At 39.4% G+C, this 17,451-nt stretch overlaps 5 protein-coding genes across 5 annotated transcripts; 3 read left to right on the plus strand and 2 right to left on the minus strand.

The window, feature by feature from the left end:
* Positions 1-1,389: 1,389 nt before the first annotated feature.
* On the plus strand, positions 1,390-6,678 carry PHYBLDRAFT_57959 (beta 1,3 glucan synthase; the record flags this gene model as incomplete). Its single annotated transcript, XM_018440265.1, has 5 exons — positions 1,390-3,087; positions 3,205-3,615; positions 3,718-4,524; positions 4,641-6,233; positions 6,328-6,678. 5 exons carry the CDS (start codon positions 1,390-1,392, stop codon positions 6,676-6,678), a joined length of 4,860 nt encoding a protein of 1,619 aa, XP_018296292.1.
* Positions 6,679-6,782: 104 nt separating this feature from the next.
* On the minus strand, positions 6,783-9,555 carry PHYBLDRAFT_130601 (hypothetical protein). The gene is made up of 8 exons (XM_018429377.1): positions 9,415-9,555; positions 8,576-9,262; positions 8,296-8,493; positions 7,706-8,192; positions 7,491-7,620; positions 7,319-7,362; positions 7,063-7,066; positions 6,783-7,038 (listed from the first exon to the last, which is right to left on the minus strand). Exons 1-8 carry the CDS (start codon positions 9,536-9,538, stop codon positions 6,973-6,975), a joined length of 1,740 nt encoding a protein of 579 aa, XP_018296293.1. The 5' UTR covers positions 9,539-9,555; the 3' UTR covers positions 6,783-6,972.
* A 1,513-nt stretch (positions 9,556-11,068) lies between these two features.
* On the plus strand, positions 11,069-12,104 carry PHYBLDRAFT_74029 (hypothetical protein; the record flags this gene model as incomplete). Its single annotated transcript, XM_018442966.1, has 2 exons — positions 11,069-12,032; positions 12,058-12,104. 2 exons carry the CDS (start codon positions 11,069-11,071, stop codon positions 12,102-12,104), a joined length of 1,011 nt encoding a protein of 336 aa, XP_018296294.1.
* Positions 12,105-12,848: 744 nt separating this feature from the next.
* Positions 12,849-14,318, plus strand: PHYBLDRAFT_140353 (hypothetical protein; the record flags this gene model as incomplete). Its single annotated transcript, XM_018430389.1, has 1 exon — positions 12,849-14,318. One exon carries the CDS (start codon positions 12,849-12,851, stop codon positions 14,316-14,318), a length of 1,470 nt encoding a protein of 489 aa, XP_018296295.1.
* Positions 14,319-15,514: 1,196 nt separating this feature from the next.
* PHYBLDRAFT_163371 (hypothetical protein) lies at positions 15,515-16,519 on the minus strand (the record flags this gene model as incomplete). Its single annotated transcript, XM_018434780.1, has 1 exon — positions 15,515-16,519. One exon carries the CDS (start codon positions 16,517-16,519, stop codon positions 15,515-15,517), a length of 1,005 nt encoding a protein of 334 aa, XP_018296296.1.
* Positions 16,520-17,451: the final 932 nt, after the last annotated feature.

The raw sequence follows: 17,451 nt of genomic DNA on the forward strand, positions 1-17,451 counted from the left end.
CTATAAAAAAAAGTATTCGAGCCCTCAGCATTTACCAATAGGCAACGGTAATCTTTCATATTTATTAAGTATAATTAAAGGAGTGAAAGGGATGATGAAAAAAAAATGCCCGTCTTTGTCACGAAGAATGTTGTACTTCATACACCCTTCATTGCTATACCACAAGACAAATTTCTGCTATCATTTGAGTGTTGCGATATTATAGCACGTGTAAATGATGAGTATATATACCTTGTTATAGCTCTGACAGCCGCAGACCATTATTTCTATACATCGCCAGATTAAAACCATAACGGCCATAGAGATGATCTTTATGATCTAATGCCATTCCTATCCTAAAGAGGTCTTTATCAAGGGTCATCTTCTACTGTCCCTTTATTTAATTACCCATTGTGCATATTGCTTAAATATAAGGTCATTCTGTGTGCTGCTGCATGCTCTTTCACACGTTACCATAATCTTGAGATATTATAGTCAGTCTCCAGAAGATTTCTCAGTAGTATTGATAAATACAAAGCCTATCACACCACAAACCTGTTGTGTTCACAAACAACGATGTCTAGTCAATCGTTCATTCCACATTTGTCAGACCCTCCTCAACGACGAAAGGTCTCGCCTAATTCTCAACATAGAGTTCTAGATATTACTCATCATGTTGACCCTCAAAGAGGAACATTTCATACAACTCATCCTATGTAAGGGCACCTTAAAAGCATGCTACATTGGCTACAATATACTGATAATGGTCTGAATATTATTGCTGTGATCTAGTTCAATAGATGATGGAGAGTATAGAAACGCGTCTCAAAGTAAGCTGGACAAGAAAAAAAATGTATAGAAAAAATTTACTAGCCTCTAAACTGTCCTGTCTCCTCTTTCGATTAATATGACCTGAAAATAGGAGGTGCAAGTCATTCAATTCCACTTGAACAAATGTCAGAATCATCCTTCACAAACTATGGGGAGTCGGATTCTGAATGGCCGGACATGCCCTTGATCGGAAAATCTAAATTCATGCATACACCCCTCTCCTCTCATGGATCTATCGATACCAGTCTTTACGCTTATGCACGAGATGACATTCACAACTCCAACAGATTTCTACATTATGCACCGTCTGTTGAATCTCTTGTAGCTCTTTTGGAATCCAAGCGTAGCAAGTCATCCAAAGATAGCCTTCCTAGTATCTCGTCTCCAAATTCAACAGGTCTTTCTCCAGAAAATCCCTCATTTTCCGGATCTAGAGATACTTTGGTTGGTAATCACGGAAATTCCTTATATCCATCCTGGCCATACAATAGTGAAGAAGTTCCTTCCTTCAGATACATACAAGACATATACGCTGAGCTGACAAATACATTTGGGTTCCAGCATGATAGCATGCTGAGTATGTACGATCATCTAATGACAATGCTGGATTCGCGGGCATCTCGTATGTCCCCTAAATTAGCGCTGCTTACCATTCATGCTGAGTACATTGGTGGCCCCGACGCAAACTATCGAAAGTGGTATTTTGCTGCCCAGCTGGACCTTAATGATGTGACGGACGAGAAAAACGTGGCTACAGACACCGTAGAAACATCCAAAGACAGCAAATCCAATATATCACAGGCCCATCGGCTCAAAGAAACCAAAGAAGCCTGGAGAATTAAAATGGAGCGTATGAAAGATGAAGAACGCATTCAACAACTTGCGCTATGGCTGCTTCTCTGGGCTGAGGCTTCTGTTATTCGATTTTGCCCTGAGGTACTCTGCTTTATTTTCAAACTTGCAGAAGATCATTGGGAAAATCGTACCGATAAGGGGGTACCAGCCGGAACTTATCTGGATACGGTTATTACACCTCTTTACAACTTTATTCGAGACCAATCATACAGGCCAATGGAAGATGGAAGATATACAGAACGAGAGCGAGACCATGCATGTGTTATTGGATATGACGACGTAAATCAACAATTCTGGTACCCAGAAAAAATCGCACTTTTAAGGTTAAATGATAAGAGAAAGCTAGTAGATCTACATCCAAGCGAGCGTTATCAAGCCTTGGGTGATATGGACTGGAATCATTCCTTTCAAAAGACGTTCAAAGAGAAGCGATCCTGGATGCACATGGCTGTTAATTTCACTCGAATTTGGATCATTCACATCGTCACATTCTGGTATTATATCAGTGCCAATGCTGGAGATCTCTATCTGAGCACCGATAAAGATGAAGCCAAAACAGAGACACCAGTCAAGCTATCAGTTGTGGCATTAGGAGGGGCAATTGCTACTCTTCTTGTTATGCTTGGAAGCCTTGTTGAGTACATGTATGTGCCTATGTCTTGGTACGGCGCGCGGATCTTATCTCGTCGGTTTGCAATGCTTTTTGGAATCCTTGTTTTAAACACAGGACCGTCTTTTTACTGCGTTTTCTTTGATCGAACAAGCAGAATATCTTTGGCTGTTTCTGCGGCTCAACTATTTATTAGTGTGATAACCAGTTTATATTTCTCGATAATGCCACAGTCGCAACTATTTGTTCGTCACAAGAAAGACTCTCGACGAATGTTAGCCAGTCAAACATTTACTGCCAACTTCCCTCCTCTCAAACGAATGGATCGTCTGATATCAGTTGGTCTTTGGTCATGTGTCTTTATTTGTAAACTTTTAGAATCATACTTCTTTCTTGCATTGTCTTTTAAGGACCCTTTGAGAATCATGTCTAGTATGCAAATACAAGACTGCCGAGATCCGATCATTGGCACCGAACTATGTGTCCTTATGCCTAGTTTTACCCTTGGTCTTATGCTTTTGATGGCCTTGGTTCTATTTTTCTTGGATACTTATCTTTGGTACGTTGTGTGGAATACGGTGTTTTCTGTCGCTCGGTCGTTTTACCTCGGAATATCTATTTGGACACCTTGGAGAAATATATTTTCGAGATTACCAAAACGCATTTACGCCAAGATACTAGCTGGCTCGGAGATTGGGGCTCACTACAAGCCCAAGTTCTTATACTCGCAAGTATGGAACGCATTTGTTATTTCTATGTACCGCGAGCACCTTTTATCTCCAGATCATATAACAAAGTTATTATACCAACGGGTAATAATAATAATACAAGCAAGCAAGCAAGAAAAACAATTCTATTATTACGATTATCTATTTATTGTATTACGATTACTAATATTACTACCATAATTATTTCAATGGTTTTTTTAGGTCCCCAATGCTGAAAACGGAAAGTTTACACTCAAGTCACCCACATTTTTTGAAACCCAAGAAGACATTGCCTTCAAGACAGAGTATTATCCTCAGGAGAGTGAAGCCGAGAGAAGGATGCAGTTCTTTGCTCAGAGTATGACGACTCCAATGCCAGACCCCTTACCGGTACAGAAGATGCCAACATTTACTGTTATGACACCACACTATGGAGAAAAGATAATTTTCTCATTACGCGAAATTATCAGAGAAGAAGATAAGAATACACGTATTACACTTTTGGAGTACCTCAAGAAACTCCATCCTTTTGAATGGGATAACTTCGTTAAAGATACAAAAGTACTTGTGGATGAAACCAGTCTATCCAATTCCGGGGGTGAAGAAGATACGGCTATGGCGGAAGACATCAGTGTCTCGAAATCCACCTCAAACTCAAACTCTAATTCAAATTCAAATTCAAATTCCAGTAGCAAGTCTGAAATAAGCTCTGACAAGACAAGATCGCAACACAAGATTGATGATCTGCCATTTTACTGCGTTGGATTCAAATCGTCGGCTCCCGAGTACACTCTTCGGACCCGCATATGGGCCTCCCTCAGATCACAAACCCTTTATCGAACAATTACCGGATTTATGAACTATCAAAGCGCATTGAAGCTACTTTATCGAGTGGAGAATCCGGAGCTCGTGACAGATTCGATAAATTTTGAAAAACTTGAATCTGATTTGGAGCAGATGGCTAACCGAAAGTTCCGTTTTTTGATTGCTATGCAACGGTATGCATCTTTTGACAAGGAAGAGTTGGAGAATGTTGATTATGTCTTGAAAGCCTACCCGAACCTCCAGATCGCTTATCTTGAAGAGGAAAAGAGCCAGGATGAAGACGGAAAGAAGAAGAATACGTTTTACTCGGTATTGATTGATGGCCACAGTACGGTCGGGTCTGATGGTAAGCGCACTCCAAAATACCGTGTACGTCTGCCCGGAAACCCTATACTTGGAGATGGAAAATCAGACAACCAAAACACGGCGCTTATCTATTACCGTGGAGAATACCTTCAGCTTGTCGATGCAAACCAGGATAACTATCTTGAAGAGTGCCTAAAGATCCGAAATGTTCTTAGCGAATTTGAGAATCTGTCAGTCTCGAATGAGTCCCCTTACGCTGATGTAGGATTCTCTACGGGTCCGGTTGCCATTGTTGGCGCAAGAGAGTATATATTCTCGGAGAACATTGGTGTTCTTGGTGATGTTGCGGCTGGTAAAGAGCAAACTTTTGGTACATTGACTCAACGTATAATGGCAACTATTGGTGGAAAGGTAATTTTTAAGATATAATATCTAAGCAATACAGCCCATATATATATATATATATACTTGATCCTAATAATAATAATATATGTCTTTTTTTTTAATATATATATATATATACTTAGCTTCATTATGGACATCCTGATTTCCTGAATGCAATATTCATGACAACTCGTGGCGGTGTGAGCAAAGCACAAAAGGGACTCCACTTGAATGAGGATATCTATGCTGGAATGAATGCCTTTGAGCGTGGAGGAAGGATCAAACACATTGAATACTATCAATGCGGAAAAGGCCGAGACCTTGGATTTGGGTCGATCCTTAATTTTGTGACAAAGATTGGCACTGGTATGGGAGAACAGATGCTTTCTAGAGAATATTATTACATCGGTACCCAGCTTCCCCTTGACCGATTTCTGACCTTTTACTATGCTCATCCTGGCTTCCACATCAACAACATCTTTATTATGCTCTCGGTCCATATGTTCATGATCGTCTTACTTTTTCTGGCCTCCATGAGTGTTCCTCTGCTGGTCTGCGAATTTGATAAGGATGCACCTCCGGAAGCGCCACGTACACCAGACGGCTGTTATGACCTGGTTCCTATCTACAACTGGCTCAAACGTGTCGTTATTTCAATCTTTGCCGTGTTCTTCATATCTTTCTTGCCACTATTTTTACAAGAACTTACGGAACGTGGCTTCATGAGAGCCACCAGTCGGCTGTGCAAGCACATAATCTCGCTCTCTCCATTCTTTGAGATCTTTGTTACACAGACGTATGCAAGTGCAATCCTCAATAATCTTACGTTTGGAGGAGCAAGATATATTGGTACTGGTCGTGGATTTGCTACAACTCGATTACCATTTTCTCTGCTTTATTCTCGATTTGCAGACTCGAGTATATACGTTGGAGCCCGGAGTACTTTAATCCTGCTTTTTGGGTCACTTATTATCTGGGCACCACATTATATATACTTTTGGATTACAGTAATTGCCCTGATGATGTCGCCATTCCTTTTCAACCCACACCAGTTTTCGATGGGCGACTTTATTATAGACTATCGTGAGCTACTGCGCTGGTTATCGCGCGGTAATGGAAAGACACACGCAAGTTCATGGATTGGATATTGCCGATTCTCGCGTATGCGAACAACAGGAGTCAAGATCAGACAGCTCGGGGATGCCCCCAAAGCTTGGAACAAGCAGCATCAATCTCGGGCAAGATTTGGAGTTATATTTTTCTCGGAGATTGCTGTTCCGTTTTTCCTTGCGGTAGGGTGTGTGGTTGCCTACCTGTTTACTCGAAGCTTCGATATGTCAGAAGGACACAATGCTGGCCAAGAAGCTCCGAGTGGCTTGATTAGGATTGCTGCCATTGCTGTTCTGCCGTTGATTCTTAATGCTGGTGTCCTGGTTGCCCTGTTCTGTGTATCTCTTCTGGGTGGCATTCTGGCTTCTCTCTGCTGTAGTGTGAAGTTTGGTGCGACTGTTGCTGGTGCAGCTCATGCGTGGGCCGTGATCAATTTTATTGGATTCTTTGAATTGTTTTACTTTCTCGAAAAATGGAACCTGTCTAGAACAATCTTGGGTATGATTGCCGTTTCATCTGTCCAGCGATTCATATTCAAGTTAATTACGGTTTGTTTACTCACGCGTGAATTTCAGCAAGACGGGAGTAACCAAGGATGGTGGACTGGTCGATGGTATGGTCGTGGAGTAAGTTGATCTTTCTTTGAAGTATAATTCGTCTAGTTTTGCTTATACTAAACTACTGTCATAATATAATTGTTCTTTTTTGTTTTTTTGTTAGCTTGGGTGGTATGTAATTACTCAACCACTGCGTGAGTTTGTGTGTAAAGTGGTCGAGATGAGTCTCTTCGCGGCTGACTTTGTCTTGACCCATTTTATAATGATATTCCTTTTCTTGATATGCTTTGTTCCGGGCATCAACAAATGGCACTCATTGATGCTATTCTGGCTAAAACCCAGTATGCAGATCCGAGAACCAATCTATTCCACTGCTCAACGCCAGAAGAGGCGTCGAATCTGCATACTCTATGGCTTTTTGCTAACCTGTTTTGCATTACTGTTTTTTGGTCTACTGATTGCCCCCTCAATTATTGGATCGCGCCTAGAATTCAAACTTGATCTTCCTATTTAAGATAGGGTACATATTTCACATACTTACATACTTACATAAATTCATACGTACATATTTCACTCGCACACACTTTACACAAACACAACCTTTACATGGATTTAAATAAGATTTATATATATATATTATTATTATTTTTATTTTTTGGTTTTAAATAAATAAATGCTTTTTTGATGTTGAGTGAGAGCAGGAGTGGGAGTTTGGGTTGGAGTTAAAGTGGGAGTCAAGATTAAGGGGGTATTTACCCATGTACATATATGTGTGTATATGGATGTAATGAAATTAAATGGTACGTTCTTAATTGATACGTTTCTCATAGTTCTTCCAGAGTTCATCTCGTAAGATGTACTTTTGGACTTTACCTAAGACAATTAAAGAAGAATATTGAGTATTAGAAGCTCAAGACTTTTTTTTTGCTATATATAAAAGACATTATTGTCAATATGCTTACCAGTACTGAAGTTATTCAAAAACAAAAGAAAACATAACGCAAAAAGAAAGAAAATAATTCGTGGTTAGTCTCTTCTGTCTCTTTAAAGGCATGTATTGTATTCCATCGATCTAAAGCTTAAAAACATAAAATACTATTGCTACTGCTACTGCTACTGCTACTGCTACTGTTACTACCACAAAAATATCGTACCTTGTTCTCGGTAATGAGTTTACAAATCGGACTCCCTCAGGACACTAAGAAAAAAATCAAATGAGTAAATAAATAATGAAAATAATTGGGCGAATCAATCAATCAATAAGAAATGATTTGTTCGGTTTCATAAAAATCAAGTGAAATCTATGAATCTTTTTAAAAATCTTACCTTGTAACCAGCCAAGACATTCTTACAGTGTGAAATAACATCCTTTGGGTCTAATTTTGCGTTTTCTCTGAGAATAACGAATGCGAAAGGACGCTCACCCCACTTGGGATCAGGGCTGGCTACAATTGCACTAAAGAATTATAACCCAAAAAAAAAGAGAATTAATATTATTTTTTAATAATGTAAAAACAAAAAGAAACAAAAAAAAAACTTACCATTCTGAAACCTCTTCCATCTGTACAATCGCACTCTCGACCTCAATAGAACTAACATTCTCACCACCAGAAACAATCACATCTTTACTACGGTCCACAATCTCAATCGATCCATCAACATGACGGACAGCCAGATCTCCGGTCCAAAATACACCATGCTTGAATGCCTTCTCAGTCTCTACTGGATCTCGATAGTAGCCAATCATGGTTGTGTTTCCGGTGATACAGATCTCACCGATTTCCTTTCCGTTTGGTGCAACATCCTGTATGGTATCATGGTTCAAAATACGCAACTCGTCAGTTACGACTGTGTTGAAACCTTGGCGAGCAAGGCGGCTGTTTCTTTCTTCTTCGGGGATATTTTCGAGCGCACTGATATCATAGCTCATCACAGATGGACCATAAACCTCAGTCAGGCCGTACACTTGAAGGGGTTGAAGGTTCAAGGCTGTCATTCGCTTGACAAGTGTACTGGAAAGTGCCGATCCTGTATATTAAAGTAAAAAAAAGGTGAATCAAATGAGTCTTTTAAACACTAATACTTTGGCTTTTATAAACAGGTGGCTATCTGAAAAGAAAGAAAGACTTACCACCACTGACTACACGGACTTCCTGTGGCAATCTCCTGGCATTACGGTGATTGCAGATCTCATTTTGAACAGTGGGTGCTCCTGCGTAATGTGTGACACCTGTTTCGATAAGCAATTTCCAGATGTATTCGTAGTCCAGCTTGTTCAGCATGACTTGGGTGCCGCCAACCATAACCACACTCCATGGGTATCCCCATCCTAAATACACACAGTAAGAGGATAAGTAACTCCTATATATTAACTAAACACCCTCATTTAGTAAGAAAAAAGTATTACTAACCATTGCAGTGGAAAAGTGGTAAGGTCCACATGTAGATAGATTCAGTGGTCAGTCTGTTCTGAATTGCCACGGTAAGTGCATGGAGGTATGAGCCTTTGTGGGTGACCATGACTCCCTTGGGTCGGCCAGTTGAACCAGAGGTGTAGTTGATCGAAATGACAGAGTTTTCATCCTCAGGAAGATGCAGTTGGTTCCACGAAAAGGGGTTTGTGCAGCGCTCCAAGAGTTGTTCAAAGGGATCAGACCGAAAGTCTTCAGAATCAGATACCAGGATGAGTTTGATTTTTGCCTTTGCTTCTTCAGACAGCTTTTCGAACAGTTCTTCCTGGACAATCAGGACCGAAACGCCAGAGTGGTCAAGGATATAGTCGAGTTCCTTTGTGGCAAGACGAGTGTTGAGTGGTACCAGGATGGCGCCTGAAAATGGGATGGCATAATTTCCTTCTAGAGCTGCAGGAATATTATTGCACAAGACACCAACCCGATCGCCCTTTTGGACATTGTAGTCATTGATCAGCACACTGGCCAATCGTCTGATTCGATCAGCAAATGTCTGATAGTTGTAGGAGCGGCTGCGGTGTATGATAGCGGTCTTGGTGCCATGCACCATTGCGCTTCTGAGCAGGAAACGAAGCGGGGTGAGGGCAGTAGAGTGAACAGCTTGATTTGGTTTGCGGTGGATACGTACTATGAAGTAGAAGAAGAAGGATAAGCATCATTGTTGTTATTATTATTATTATAATTTTGCATTAATTTTCACATTTATACATATCTATACATATTTTATGTCTGCCTATCTGTCTGTTTGAAGATTTACTGTACATATATATATATCTTACATTGCTCATTGTATGAAGCAGTATCAAAAGTAGAACTTCCAAGAGGTGACACTTGGTTAGAGATGGCTTCTAATCTTCTCTTGGCAACTGCAGTTGAAGACTCGGTGCTCGTAGAATTAGACATGACAAAATCAAATTAAAATAGTGAAAAGAGAGAACAAAGAAGTAAAGATTGAAACACACACACAAAGAAGTTGGACTTTATGAAGGCAAAAAAAAAGAAAAAAAAAGAACTATTTCCCACATTTCCAAAAATGGGATATCTTTATCTCGCAAAAAAATTGAGTTACACAAAAATGTATAACTGCGCCTAGCACAAATAGTCCAAAGACATTGCCTTTTTTTTTTTTACTCTGGTTTCAACGTATAGGATTGGCTACATTGATAGAAAGTATAGGCCAAAAAAAAAAAGAATATTAAATGTAAGAAACTGGATCCTTGATGTTATCATCAATATCAGTGGTTTATTACCTATTGTTATTATTCCATTTGATACTTGTTTGTCTGATTGCATGCATTGTACTCCATGGATTCTTATTATGTACCTTGTCATAATTATCTCTGTATGTTTTGTTCAAATTTAAGAACTTTATGTAAGCTATACATGTACTTTTGTGTATGATTTCATTTGATTTTTCTCATATGAGCAAAAATTGTTTCAAAATAAGAACAAATAAGAATTGCATATCTTGGTATTTTAGTCTTGAAAATCTGGAGTAGATTGATTATCTCTAGTATTTTCTCAGCTATAAAATATATATATATATATATATATATGTATACAAAAAAGTAAGGGTAGATTTCTACAATAAGGCAGGTTTTGATCAATAATGCTTGTTGCAGAATCAGGAGAATAATATCAGTCATGAAAACTTTAGACGTATCACTAAAGTAACATATAAAGAAACTTCTTATGTCAGCACATAAAAATAATATAAATATATATATATAAAGTATGGAGAAATATAGGTTACTCGGGCATGGTTACATTATAGGAAAAATTATAACCAAGAGAGAGAGAGAGAGAGAGAGAAAATTTACATAATCGATAAATAAGTCTCACCAAACACATTTAAAGCTTAACCTATAACTAAGCCATAAAAATAAGAAGAAGACTGTTTAATAGTAAGATAGATAGATAGATATATGTATCGTTACTTTTGCTATAACAAAGAAAGGCTTAATAATTACTCTCTTCTTCATTATACTCCTTTTTCTATATATTATATCTCTTTCTTAAAATTTGGTCAGATCTCATTTTACCCCAGATTATGGTAGCTCCGAGCAAAGTTTTATATATAAAATATATATATATTAAATTTTCTGATAGGTTGAATTGGTGGGTTGGCCAACATTAAATCTCAATGGATATGAACATTTATCCATTCTCAACCAACCCAGGGAAATGGATATCCCGTGTGCAAATAACCTTCTTTTCTTTTTTTGGAAACAAACCTGTAATACAGTCGTTCCAACGCCAAAAGGCGGCTTTTTAAATGAAAAGGCGGTTAATAAATATTTCTAAAGGGCGGCTTTTCAATTCCCAAAAGGCGGCTTTTTTTAATTCAAGGGCGGTTTTCGATAATCCAAAGGGCGGTTTTTTTAGACCTTTTCTTTTTGTTAAACTTCGTTTTTTTTTTTTTTTCAAATAAATATGAAGACTACTCGCTTTTATTATGAAGACGGCCAGGGAAAATTGGTTGATGAGGAAGGAAACGATGCGATGGACTGGGTTGAGGAAGCTACTCCTTTTCACTTAAGAACTCTGACTCGTATCACAGAGTATTGTAGAAAGCAAGAGGAAGAGGGGGTTTCCTCCGAAGATTCCTTGGGAAATCTTGATGCTGATATGGAGGAAGTCATAGCTATAGTTAAGAAGCAGAAAAGACTTCATCACAAATACTCAAACGAGCAAAAGCTCGCTTTTGTGTATTATAACCGAATTAAATTATTTAACGCAGCTAAGTCAGGGCGCTTAGCAGGCGGCATAGCCGAGAGAACAGCACAGAAATGGGCCAAGAAACTCAAAGAGGATAAGGATTGGAACATATTTGAAAAACAAACCAATTTGGTCAATAGACTAAAACCACAATTGGATAAGAGACATAAGGTTCACCTGTTAGAATTTTACGATAATTGTCCACAAGCACCCGTGCTTGATGCAATGGAATCACTCACTCAAAAATTCTCTGATCTGACTGTGAAGAAAAATACTGTTCACAACTTCCTTAAGAATGAGTGCAACCTTTCTTTTAAGAAGTTAACACGCTTGCCGGTTGCTAGAAATAATTCAGATAAGATCCAAGCTCGTAAAAATTGGGTCATCAAGTGGACTGCTACTGATATGAATTATTTGGAAAACTGTGTATTCGTAGACGAGTCTGCATTTGATATAAACATGAGACCTCCTAGCGGATGGTCTGTAAAAGGAACACCCGCTATTACGACCACTCCAACCACTAAAACTGTGTCTCATACTGTATTAGGCGCCATATCAACAAAGTTTGTTGTTGCTATGGAACTCCATAATCCTCAAGAAGAAAGCTCTAAGAGAATTAAAATTGTTCACAGTGGTCGTAAAAGAAAAGCACCTACTGAAAAAAAGAAAAAATCTGGGGGTACAGAAACTGGCCACTACGTTAGGTTTCTCGAGAAGTGCATGGATGAAATGGATTTGTATCCAGAACTAAAAGGCCATTATATTGTGATGGACAACGCGCCCATACATACTGCTGACCGGATTGATGAAATGATTACTGAAAGAGGTTACAGAAGCATCTACCTCCCTCCTTATTCCCCCGAGCTCAACCCAATAGAGAATTTCTGGTCCATTGTCAAAAATAAGGTAAAACGAAGTTCGTTTAAAGATGCTGAAGATCTAGCCACTCGTATCGCTGAAGCTTGCAATAACGTCCCTCCCGAGCATTTGAATGCGTTTGCTCAACACTCTGTTAATTGCTTTGATATCTGCTTGCGCGGAGACCCTTTATAAAGCTTTTTAATAAAGATATAACTATTCGATTCTAAAACAATAAAACGAACTTTGAAGCGAAAAACCGAAATTTGAAAAATTGAAAGGCGCCTTTTGGGTTTAAAAAAACCGCCCTTGAATTAAAAAGAGCCAATTGAACAGTTCTGGGCATCGGCAAAAGGCAAAGTGAAGTGCCACAAGCTTGAAGATAATTAAAAAGGACAGAAATTATGTGCGTTCTTTTTCTTTGTACTTACTTTTCACCCGCCCTCCTCTTAAATCAAACCCATAATCAAACCCATTTGGATCTGGATCTTCATGATCTGGATCTTCAATTTGGAAATTAGAATTAAACGCCTTACAGCACTTATAATTTATTCCTATTATTGTTTTTACTTTTATTCTTTTTATATTTTCTACGAGACAACACAAGTCTTCTCCACAAACTTTAATAACTGCAGCCATGTTGACGGTACCAAAATCGAAATGCAAGCAATGTCTTAAGCCCATTCATTCCACAAGAAATAAAATAGGGCTCTGTCAAGACTGTAGGAAAATACCAACGGAGAACCCGCAAGCCTTCAGTTTTGAAGAAGGTTCTGAGCAAGCTTTAGGCACGCAAGGTCAAACTGTTAGTCAAAGAAAAAGATCACATCATTTTGTACATTCTGTGGACTGTCAACCATTCAGCTTGGAAGTATTTGATCGCGATAAACGTACAAAGCTTTCAACAACATTTGCTTTGATGACAAACGATTCTGCCCTTAGTCTTACTTCTTTGATTGATTTCCAAAATAATATCACGTCTGGTATTTTTGACGGAAGGGTTTCTTTCTCATCAAATGATACGATCGAACCAGTGTTAAAAGACAGTGCTTGTATCTCTGCCAAGCTCGAAATGACTGTACGCGCCTCTACTGTTCCAAAACTCTTGCAGGAGCTAGGGCCATATCAAGAAATTGATGCGACGGTACTAGACTTACTAAACTACGATTTCCGGCTCAGATCTGAATTGATTGAATTAATACCACCATTATTCTGCGGTGCGTTGCTTCACGATAGCATCACTTTACTTATTATTACGTGCGAAGTGTACAGCCGTCACTCTTCGGTTGATATACACTCCGAGTCAACTGAATTCTCTGTTCCCGGCGAATCCTCCAGATACAAGAATCGCATGTCCTGTACTACATATGAAAAATCGGATGGTGGTGCTACGAAACTGAAGCTTATCATTGGAACGAAGACCGTCAACCTTTTGATTACTTGCTCTGCTGAAATATCAACTGAACCTAAAATCAACATTGGACCTGGTGTAGAGTTTGGTCATGGTTCAATCACGGACTCAAATTGCAAAATCTACTTGATGAAATCAAAAGTTGAAGAATTTTTGAAAATGTTCGAGACCTTCAAATTAAATCCTTTACACGTCAATATATCAAATTTGAGACAAATTACATCGAGTTTCAGCAAATGCTCATCTTATTTACTATGGAGATCTACGTTGCAAGAATTTGACAGTAGTATCTACTCGCCGGCAACAGTGTTCACTCTTTGTGACTTACCGAACAAAGATGGGTATGGCGTTGGAGCAACATCTGGTGCTAAACTTGGTTCTCAAATATTACAAATACTTGCAAAAGCGATATTAGTCAACAAAGGTGTCATCCAGCCCAGTGATTTCTATAACGTTTTATTGGAGTATGAGAGTATAATGAAACAAAAATGCGATGTAAAAGAGTGGTTCTCGATCATTAAAGTATTGGATGGAATAACTGCAAGTCTAATTTCTAGTGAATTGAGCGTACCCTCCTTCTGCAACAACAATGGTGGATCAGTCAGTGAAGTCGCCAATAAATTAAGCAGCTCAATTTCCACAGCGAATAATATGATTGCAAAAAATGTCAAGAAGTTATTACAATTATACCAGTAGTCATTAAATGCATATTATATTAGTTAATAAAAAAAAATAACGAGATTACTTTATTCCAGCCGTTATAACTTCCATTGAGCCTTTGACTGAAGGATAAACCACAATGCTTCATTTACCCCCATTAGTAAAATAGCATCAATTTATCCATTTTCAATACGTACAACCCAATCATTCATATAATCGTCCACGTCATATGTTGATGCTTCTTGTCTCCACTGCACATTAGAATAAAAGGAAGAGTTCAATTACCCCAACGCTAAAATATTATTTCCTTTGTCAACAACCAAACAAATGTTTTCTTTTCACCATCATATCTCAGGGCCAACCTTTAATCGCAACCGTTTATTAGCTCGCGAGCTCCAAATATTTGTAGTGTAAGACATTTAGTTTTTTACAATCGCAGTATAAGAAATAAGAATATCACGCCGAAGAAAAAAGCACTGTTTAAAAAGCACTGATTTCAAACAATAATGACCAGTCTTGAATAAAACAAGTGCCGGAGTACTAATTCACACATTCACGGCTGCGCTCAAATGAAATCAGTACTTGAGTACCGATTTCACACAGTCACGGCTGCGCTCAAATGAAATCAGTACTTGAGTACCGATTTCACACATTCACGGCTGCGCTCAAATGAAATCAGTACTTGAGTACCGATTTCACACATTCACGGCTGCGCTCAAATGAAATCAGTACTTGAGTACCGATTTCACACATTCACGGCTGCGCTCAAATGAAATCAGTACTTGAGTACCGATTTCACACAGTCACGGCTGCGCTCAAATGAAATCAGTACTTGAGTACCGATTTCACACATTCACGGCTGCGCTCAAATGAAATCAGTACTTGAGTACCGATTTCACACACTCACGGCTGCGCTCAAATGAAATCAGTACTTGAGTACCGATTTCACACATTCACGGCTACGCTTGAATAAAATACCATTGTTGACTGTGGTATACACACCACAATTGAGTGAAGAACAGACCCCACAACCAAACACTGGTTCCTTCTTGCTAATGAACCTGGCAAGTTAACAATCTCCGGAACTGTTACACACCAGGCACACGTACACTACGCACTCATACAGTGTAAACCAACCATTACACAACAGGGATTTGAATGGTAGCAGATATAAAAACAATATTATTTTGTCTCTTTAATAAATAACACTCTCACAGTATCTACTTTTCCCATTATTGAGATACTAACCCATAAACAATCCCGAATACCTCACGTTCCTCTTGGAACAGGGAGTCTGTCTCCTCACCACTAGTGGCCACAATCAACGGTATGACTTGGTGTATGTTCTTGGGAACAACCAAGCCGTAGTGCTGCGTAAGTGTTTGCCACGCTTTCTCTCTTACAGGTCTCAACAGCTTGGAGGTGAAGAGCCATACAAGCTCGTCGCTACTGTCGAGGTTGGCGGCATGAACGCTGTCCAGGAATCTTTCCGCGTATGCTCTGACGAGCTCTCCTGGCTTTTGCAGCATGCAGTGGACTTCATGCTTCTTGATCCACAGGTGGTACGGGTTACCGTGCTCGCTTTCTAGCTGCTGGCGTACCTCCTTCCACTTCAAACCTCTTCCGGCCCTTGTCTTCTCAAATGAGACGCGTTGTCTCTCGTCACAGGTAAGCCAGAACAAGCGTTCCCAGTGCTGATCAAAATCCAGGTTGTGTGCCCGGAGCTGCACTTCGAAGTCGTTCAAAAACGCGGCGATGGAGTCGTGGACCGCCTTGTTGGTCTGACGGACTGGTCCACCACGAAGCTGGAAGGCAGGAAGGTTGGGGGGAACGAAGGAGTCTGCCTTGTTGTTGCCTCGGTATTTTCCGGCTTTCTTCTCAATATTGGCCCTGAAGACCTCAACGGCTGATGGGCTGGACATCATCTCTTGGGCGTCACAGAAAGCCACCCAACGCTCTTTGGTGTTGGCCACCTCTTCTTGGGCCTTTCTTATATCGTCGAGTTTAGCCTCGGGGTTTTCCAGAACCTTTATCAACTTTTCTGCTGCTTTCTTGCGGCAAGCGTCAATTTCTATCCCAATTGCCAGGATGTTGATTTCTTGGTTGCGTTCCTCTTCCTCCATCTCGAAGTCCTCGTTGTTGCTTTGGCTGTCTTCTCTTGTGTCCTTTTGCAATTCGCTCTTCTGCGATTCGTCATTCGAACTGGCGATGGAGGCATTCGCAATGTAATTGTTCATTTTTGTCAAAAATACAATTCACAGTAAAAAATGAGGTATTCGGGATTGTTTATGGGTTAGTATCTCAATAATGGGAAAAGTAGATACTGTGAGAGTGTTATTTATTAAAGAGACAAAATAATATTGTTTTTATATCTGCTACCATTCAAATCCCTGTTGTGTAATGGTTGGTTTACACTGTATGAGTGCGTAGTGTACGTGTGCCTGGTGTGTAACAGTTCCGGAGATTGTTAACTTGCCAGGTTCATTAGCAAGAAGGAACCAGTGTTTGGTTGTGGGGTCTGTTCTTCACTCAATTGTGGTGTGTATACCACAGTCAACAATGGTATTTTATTCAAGCGTAGCCGTGAATGTGTGAAATCGGTACTCAAGTACTGATTTCATTTGAGCGCAGCCGTGAGTGTGTGAAATCGGTACTCAAGTACTGATTTCATTTGAGCGCAGCCGTGAATGTGTGAAATCGGTACTCAAGTACTGATTTCATTTGAGCGCAGCCGTGACTGTGTGAAATCGGTACTCAAGTACTGATTTCATTTGAGCGCAGCCGTGAATGTGTGAATTAGTACTCCGGCACTTGTTTTATTCAAGACTGGTCATTATTGTTTGAAATCAGTGCTTTTTAAACAGTGCTTTTTTCTTCGGCGTGATATTCTTATTTCTTATACTGCGATTGTAAAAAACTAAATGTCTTACACTACAAATATTTGGAGCTCGCGAGCTAATAAACGGTTGCGATTAAAGGTTGGCCCTGAGATATGATGGTGAAAAGAAAACATTTGTTTGGTTGTTGACAAAGGAAATAATATTTTAGCGTTGGGGTAATTGAACTCTTCCTTTTATTCTAATGTGCAGTGGAGACAAGAAGCATCAACATATGACGTGGACGATTATATGAATGATTGGGTTGTACGTATTGAAAATGGATAAATTGA

The sequence above is a fragment of the Phycomyces blakesleeanus genome, assembly GCF_001638985.1.
Source record: "Phycomyces blakesleeanus NRRL 1555(-) unplaced genomic scaffold PHYBLscaffold_3, whole genome shotgun sequence".
In the NCBI taxonomy this organism is placed as follows: Eukaryota; Fungi; Mucoromycota; class Mucoromycetes; order Mucorales; family Phycomycetaceae; genus Phycomyces; species Phycomyces blakesleeanus.

Bases quoted from the DNA above. Each gene is read 5' to 3' on its own strand.
- PHYBLDRAFT_130601 (XM_018429377.1), bottom strand. From the start codon at position 9,538: ATGTCTAATTCTACGAGCACCGAGTCTTCAACTGCAGTTGCCAAGAGA. The intron at 8,494-8,575 runs GTTAGTAATACT...GTGTGTATTTAG, and splicing joins ACCACTTTTCCACTGCAATG to GATGGGGATACCCATGGAGT. The intron at 7,621-7,705 runs GTAAGTTTTTTT...ATAATTCTTTAG, and splicing joins ATGGAAGAGGTTTCAGAATG to TGCAATTGTAGCCAGCCCTG.